At 43.1% G+C, this 7,721-nt stretch overlaps 1 protein-coding gene across 1 annotated transcript; it reads left to right on the forward strand.

The window, feature by feature from the left end:
* The first annotated feature begins 949 nt into the window (after positions 1-949).
* Positions 950-7,696, forward strand: dnajc9 (DnaJ (Hsp40) homolog, subfamily C, member 9). Its single transcript, XM_088635216.1, has 6 exons — positions 950-1,064; positions 1,788-2,000; positions 3,522-3,662; positions 4,628-4,882; positions 6,252-6,380; positions 6,852-7,696. Exons 2-6 carry the CDS (start codon positions 1,827-1,829, stop codon positions 6,960-6,962), a joined length of 810 nt encoding a protein of 269 aa, XP_088491342.1. The 5' UTR covers positions 950-1,064; positions 1,788-1,826; the 3' UTR covers positions 6,963-7,696.
* Positions 7,697-7,721: the final 25 nt, after the last annotated feature.

Here is a 7,721-nt window from a genome sequence, read left to right on the forward strand (position 1 = left end):
TGATCCCGATCTCAGCCACAGTACTTTGCCAGGCTTGTTGGCTCCACAGGGGCAATCCTACTACAGTAATCCAGCTGCTCACTTTGGAAGAGTAGCTTGAACTGGGTATTATCTGGGCAGTATAATGCATATTCCTCTTAAGAATGATCAGCAACTATGAAATGTTGAACTTTGCCAGAGCTGTGCTTTTCTACCACTTTAACCCTGACTTCTTCGCATGTTGTATCTCTGTTGTAAGCTATGGCTTCAAATTCAAAACATACTGTATCTGGGGGAACTTTCATTTCAAGAAGAACCACCTTTATTACATACCGAAACAATTACACTACTTTTGTGAAATTTTAAATGAAGCTGATCTGATCTTGGCTAGCAAAGGGTTGAGTAATTGTGCAATTGAAATTCTTGTAATTTTATTTAAATGTAATGAACTGTACCATATCGGTGGCAGAAATACAGTATTTTTCTCTGGCTCTAGTACAAGCCGGACCATGTAAAGGTTTATTCCATGGTGAAAAGAGAAGAAAAGAAACACAAAGTTTCGGCTGCGGCGCCTTCTTCGGGTTACTTGAACTACATGTATAAATGGTCTCAGTTTAAAGATAAGAGATGCCCATACGATAGTTGTTCGGCTCAAAAAAGTCTCCCGAGACTGTCTAAAGGATCCTCTGGAAACAAAAATACTACATCGCCTAAAGACTACAAATGGGTAGAGACAGCAGTTTATCTGCTTTGATAAAGGTGAATCTGTCCTGTAGTTTTCATGAATGTTCAATTACTTCAAAACAAAAATCATTATAGGATTCGATTCTGGCTTGATTTAGGTTTTAGGTTTTAGATTCTGGTTTGATTTAGGAAGCTGTCCAGTAACCTAATGAGGAATAACATATTAATCGACGAGTCTGTACCTAGATGCATAAGCTTTATAGTTTCGTTTAATCTTCAGCGTGGACGCGCTTGAAAGGACGTGCGCGCTCACACACGGTCTTACGTAGTTACGTCCCGCGCCAAATTTCGGAGCTGGAACGGCGGATAGAAGTGGAAGGTTTAGGACTGGATATAAATTGGTAATATAGGTTGTTTTAATTCGATTTGATCGATTCTTTGACGTTTTATAGCATACTAAAATCCGGTAAACCGCTGGCGGTCAGGTGAAAGAGCTGGGTGACCGCCTATACGATACTTAGTTGTTAGGCCAAATCAATTTAAACAAATTTCTGCGTCCGCTGCTGGTGCACCAACTTTCGCAGTGTTTGGAATCGGTGTTGTATTGCTCTAGGATGTAGACTCAAAGTCTGTTTATTGTCGATGTTTCATTTGTATTACGAAACATCAGTATTGTGTAATTATGCAACTGCTGTCGGTATTCATGTTATATAATACGTAGTCGTCTTTTTTTTCTGAAAGCTGTTTCTTAGCAAAAAACAGTCTGTTCAAATGGAGTAGTAGCGTCGGGGCAGTCCTGCAGTACGTGCTTGGCCGCCTGCTTTTCGCACCGTTTAATTAAGTGCATCGTGTGGACTCCCTAACGTTGAATCCTCGACCTGCGCCGCCCCCCCCAGCGGCAGGGGGTGATTCCTCGGTGCTCTGGTCAGGTGCTTTCGGAGCTGCTGGCGCACGTGTCCGTGGCTCCGCTGCTGGGCGTGTTCGTGTTCGTGTTCGTGTTGTTCGCCTCGCCTCGCGTGTCGTGGTTTGTTTGCGACTGGTGCTCGTGCGCTTCAGCCGCCTGCTTAGCCGATAGCAGCTTGTGCCCGCGCGCAGGTTCACTCCCTTTTTTCTCCCCCCGTCAGCGGTGCAGGATCCCGGTCAGCCGCCGACAGCCGAGCGCAATGGGCTTGATCGACCTTTGCCAGGAGCTCTTCGGCTCTCCGGACCTGTATCAGGTTCTGAGGGTGAGCAGGGGGGCGTCAGGCCCGGCAGTCCGCCGCGGGTATTACAAGGTGTCGATGGAGGTCCACCCGGATAGAGCCCCCAGTGACCCGCGGGCCACCGAGAAGTTCCAGGTAAAAGAAGGAATATAACCAGAATAACACCCCCCCCCCCCCGCGCTGCGGCGGTATTTTTCTGTTGGTTTTATGTCCTTCCAGCATGGGGGGTATGTCCAGCTATCCACACCTCCGGAAAACTAACCACTGCGCCACCAAGTCTGTATAAAAACGAACTTGTATGTCTGCAGTCCATCAGACTTCACAGAAATGCCATACCCTGCTTTGCTTGCTTTTTTTTACGGCAGACATAATAAAAATAATAATAATAATTGCTTACATTTATATAGCACTTTTCTGGACACTCCACTCAAAGCGCTTTACAGGTAATGGGGACTCCCCTCCACCACCACCACCAATGTGCAGCATCCACCTGGATGATGTGACTGCAGCCATAGTGTGCCAGAACGCCCACCACACATCAGCTATCAGTGGGGAGGAGAGCAGAGAGTAATGAAGCCAATTCATAGATGGGGATTATTAGGAGGCCATGATTGGTTAAGGCCAATGGGAAATTTGGCCAGGACGGCAGGGTTACACCCCTACTCTTTTCGAGAAACACCCTGGGATTTTTAATGACCACAGAGAGTCAGGACCTCGGTTTTACGTCTCATCCGAAGGACGGCGCCTGTTTACAGTATAGTGTCCCCGTCACTACAGTGGGGCATTAGGACCCACATGAGCTGCAGGGTTAGTGCCCCCTGCTGGCCCCACTAACACCTCTTCGAGCAGCAACCTTAGTTTTTCCCAGGAGGTCTCTCATCCAGGTACTGACCAGGCTCACACCTGCTTAGCTTCAGTGGGCTGCCAGTTGTGAGTTGCAGGGCGATGCAGCCAGAAACAGGTGTACTCATGTGACCCAGACATGTAATTTACATGTGGCGTGGTACAGTAGACCCTTCTCCAATGCATACTTGGATTGGACCCGAAAAATATCAATCAGAACAAATCTGTCAAATAAAAAAAAAAGGACTACCCACCATCTTCACTCTTACTATTATTAATGTGGTCAGCTCCTTCGCATCACCACACAGGGCCCTCTCTCTCTCGCTGTGGGGTGTGGGAGGTGTGCGACTTGCCACGAGGCGTTCAGTTAAGATGATTGCCGTTTTGCCTCTTTTTGCACTTCTGTTTTGATCAGTACCCTCACCGAGCAGAATGAGATTCACAGCTCAACGCAGCTGCAAGTGAAATTGGCAGAGAAGGTAAAGATTCTGGACAAGACCTATGAGACTGCTCTGTTTTCACCATTCAGAGATCAGTGCTTCCAAATTTGACATGTACATATGGTGACTAAAAAATGTTCTGTAATAGATTTATGATAAAGTATAGACGGGGTCATTCATTAGCGTGCAGTGTAGGTATTAATGGGTGGTCCCCTTCACGCATCCCTGTTCATTTTGTAAGGTGTGAAGTTGCCTAATGACTGCTTTGGAGGAATGTAACGCACAGGCTGGACAAGGGGTTACTGTAGCTGAACCTATTCGGAGCTGTACTGTGCAGTATGAGCCAGTGTGACGGTGTGCTGCTGTGCTGCAGACTCTGGGGAAGGTGTACGCCGTGCTGAGTGATGCGGAGCAGAGGGCCGTGTACGACGAGCAGGGCATCGTGGACGAGGAGGCCGACAGCCTGCAGCGGGACCGCTGCTGGGAAGAGTACTGGAGGCTGCTCTTCCCCAAGGTAACTCCGTCAGGGTGCCTCGGCTGCAGTGTGGAGTCCCAGTGGACTGATAGTTTCGTGTGGAACATGATTTGCTGATCATCACTGATGCTTCCTTCCACTGGTTTGGCTCTTGGAGTCAATTTGTAAATCTTCAGGTTTTTCACCCCTCTTACACGAGGTGTAACCACTGGCTTTTTTACTGTTTAGTTTTGATGTGTTGTGTCGTGATTAAATTATGGACTGCCGAGTTGCAGGTTATCCTGTTTGTTAAAGTTTCTCGAGCTGAGGTCAGATGAGACTGTGGTGTTTGCAGGATTCTGGCACAGACAGACAATCCCTAGTGTGTTGAATGGGATCTCTCAGGATCATCAATGGAAATGGTTTACTTGAGCATTCACTGGACAGCATTACTGCTTTTAAGAGTTTTAGAATTTTTATTGTCTTAACAGTTGGTATATTGCCAGTTTATCATTCATGCCTGTTTGATTTGGTGGGGGGTATTCACTGAAAACTATTTTGCAAAGGAATCTAAAACTTTTTTTAAAAAAACAGACGTTAGACACTCCCTGTGACAGATGACTATAGCTGTCTCACTAACATTAGTCTTACTCTATTACTCAAATACATTGGCATGTTTAGCAGTGATGAAAAGCATCGTGTTTCTTGCTTATCGACGAGTGATGCACACTGCAGGGTGTGTTTGGATGAACTGCTTCAGGAGAGGCCTATATTACACTACTGCCACATGTTCAGAATAAGGAGCGTGTTCAGATTATTTGTAACCATTGTTATGTTCACTGTTTCTTTGTTAGGGATTGTTGTGGGAGTTTCTGATGAGATCTCTCCATGCAGTTGCTAGCTTTGTTGTTGAAATTTCCTTTTTTAAACATTGGTGTATTTTAATTCTATTACTTTTGCTTTTATCTTGCCACTACATTTTTAACATTTAAAACTTAACCCCTCTTTTCCTCTTTGATGCCTAGCTGACAGTAGAGGACATTGTTAAATTTGAGAACAAATACAAGGGCTCACAGGAGGAGAAGAACGATGTGCATCAGCTCTACCTGAAGTTCAAGGGCAACATGGACAAGATCATGATGTCGATACTGTGCGGCACCTATGAAGACGAGCCTCGCATACGTGACCTGATCCAGGGAGGCATAGATGCCGGGGACCTGCCTGCCTATGAAGCCTTCACCCACGAGCCTGAAAAAAAGAAGGTGGCACGCAAACGAAAGGTATGTTTTTCTTCTCTTCTCCGCATGGAATAAACCTTTACTCCTTCCTTTTCAGCCCACGCATGCGGACACAGCTCCCTACTTGAACTAAATGTTTTTGTAGTGTCTTCCACCAGGAACTTACTGTGTTAAGTTTCTGTGTTTATTCTATGATTAACCTCCCTTTTAAAATTTATGCTGTATTGCAATCTAGTCAAAATGCAATAACGTATTTCTCACTGGGTATAGGTTGACATTATTTACTGTAATTATTTTTAAAATCATAATTGTGAATATTGTAAACAACATGCAGTGAATTTCTGTACTGTTGAAAAGAATATTGTAGGGTTAATATCAGTAATCTGTCACCTGAAAACGTTTTGAAGGATGGAGAAGGCACAACTGTGACATTAAGTGAAAAGCATCTCACTGTGTTTTGTAGTGAGCAGAGTTTAATGTTTTAACTGAAAAACAGTTGGCTAAATTTACATTTTAAAGGGACTTCGATGTATGAACCAGAAGGACACAAGTGGAAACTGTGAAAATGTATTTAAACCAGAGAACATGAGGTACTTTTTTATCCAGATAAGATAAGATCTATTTATTAGCCCTATACAACTTCTTGCATTAGGAATTAGTCTTTTCACATACCCCAGCTTGCTCTCCATGAGACACAGACACACAGACAGGGAGAGAAGCTTGGCGTCAGAGTGCAGGGCCTGCCATTGTACAGCACCCCTGGAGCAGTTGGGGTTAAGGGCCTTGCTCGGGGGCCCAACAGAGTAGGATTCCTCTGCCGGCTGCGGGATTTGAACCGGCAACCTTCCTTAGCCACAGTGCCACCGCCCCGCCCCCAAAGGGTTGTGGCTATATGGAACAAGTCACCCAGGCAGTACCTGAGTATTCATTAAAGCCAATACCCTTGACTGCTTTCAAGAACTGGCTGGATGAGATCCTAGTTTCAATCAACTGCTAACTACCAAACAAGCTAGATGGGTCGAATGGCCTCCTCTCATTTGTTCTTATCATGGTGACCAAAATGGCACACAGTATATTAAAGATATTACTAATACACTGTAGTTAAAAGCTCCTTGACTGATTTTGTCTATGACAGTTGTTTCTAATATTGTTTGACTTTTTATTGTTTTTTCACATTGGTGAAAATGCCAACATGAACATCTAAATGATTTTCATTTGTACCTTCTTCAAGCTCAGTTGCTGTTACCAGTGTAGTGAACCCGTGCAGAACAGAAACCTTCCATTCAGATTCTCGTGTCCCAAAATTGAGACCTACATTTGATGATTAGAAATTGATATTGTTTTTGAATACATGCACACTTATGCATGTTGTTTTGAAGTTAGTTTTGTAAACTTGAACTTTTATCAACAGGCTGAGAGAGAGAAAAGGGAAGCAGAAAAATTAATAAAGGAACGGAAACAGAATGAAGAAGCAGAACAATTAATGAAGGAACAGAAACAGAATGAAGAAAAGGATCAAGATCTGGTGGCAGCATTGCAGGTAAGATGTTGACGTGTCTGCTCAGGGTGTCACACAGGCTGTGCACTCTGTATAACTCTCCATGTTCAGCCATGAGGATTTTCAAGTGCCACATTTTGCTGTAGTAGTCTTGAATTGCTTTAAAACAAGACAGCAAGGCTTTTGTACCATGTCTCAGCAGAGGTGCACTGTTCAGAGTTTGGTATGTTGTGCCTTTAACTTAAAGACAGGCAGAGTTGGTGCTTCTCATGTTAAGCTTCCCAACAAAGCAGATTTTAGTTGTTGCATTTATGACAGATTGAACTTCAGCCTCGTTGAAGTTATTGGAGATAAGTAGAAGCCAACCAACGACATTTTTCCGATGTAAACGATCGGACAGTTGAAATTATCATGGGACAAGGTTAGATGAAAGTGTGAAATGTACTGTTCAATACTTAACTATTTTAAAGTGCAGCTTTAGTACTGTTTTCCCATCTCATTTTTTTTCCCCAGACAAGGCAGAAGTCACGGGAACAGGAATTTAACTCCCTTTTGTCAGACCTGGAAAATAAGTACTGTAAGAAAGGAGCCAAAGGAGGGAAGGGAAAGAGAGCGAAAAAGTAACAACTCTAGAGGCAGTGTTGTAAATAATTTAGGGCTTGCATTAAGAGGCACTTGTCACCCTGCAACCACACACTAGTCACTAAAAGCTCAGGATTGAAAGATTTAACAATGTTAAATGCAGCTGAGAGCACATTATTTTCTCCATAAATGTGTCTACCTAGAACACAACTATTTTTCTTTTTAACTGTTTAAATGTCCAAATGAGGTTTTTTTTTTTTTTGCTTTTCTCATCTCGGTCCCTAAGCTGGGCTCTCGTTCTAGTGCTAGTGTAAAAGTTCTTGAAAGTACATCAAAGAACTTAGTGTTTGATCTAGACAGTTTGATCGAAGTTCTAGGGTGTATAGGTGTATAGTTAAAAATGTTTGTTGTGAAATTGCTGTTATCTTACTAGAATCACAACAGTTATTAAAGATAGGTGTTTTGCAATTGTGTATTCAAGGTTTTGTGTTCATAAAGCAAGTTAAATTGTTTATATTACATTTTAGGAGAATTTTTCTAAATCTATATTGGATGGAAATTTTGATCTGCTCACCAACTACAAACCCAGAATTTGACAAAGGGCCTCTGTCAAAGACGAAGCCATTTTGTTTGAATATTGGCTTTCTAATTTAAGATTTGGTGGGTGAGAGTTTGTCGTCTAGGCCCTTTTTTCTGACAGGTTGTTTGTTGCTTTTAATATAGCAATTTATTTGACCTGCTGTTGTATTTGTATTCAAATTAAAAATTTCATTTCACATCTTTGTCAGTGCATTACTATGA

Source organism: Lepisosteus platostomus, chromosome 6 (assembly GCF_059453375.1).
Source record: "Lepisosteus platostomus isolate fLepPlt1 chromosome 6, fLepPlt1.hap1, whole genome shotgun sequence".
NCBI lineage: Eukaryota > Metazoa > Chordata > Actinopteri > Semionotiformes > Lepisosteidae > Lepisosteus > Lepisosteus platostomus.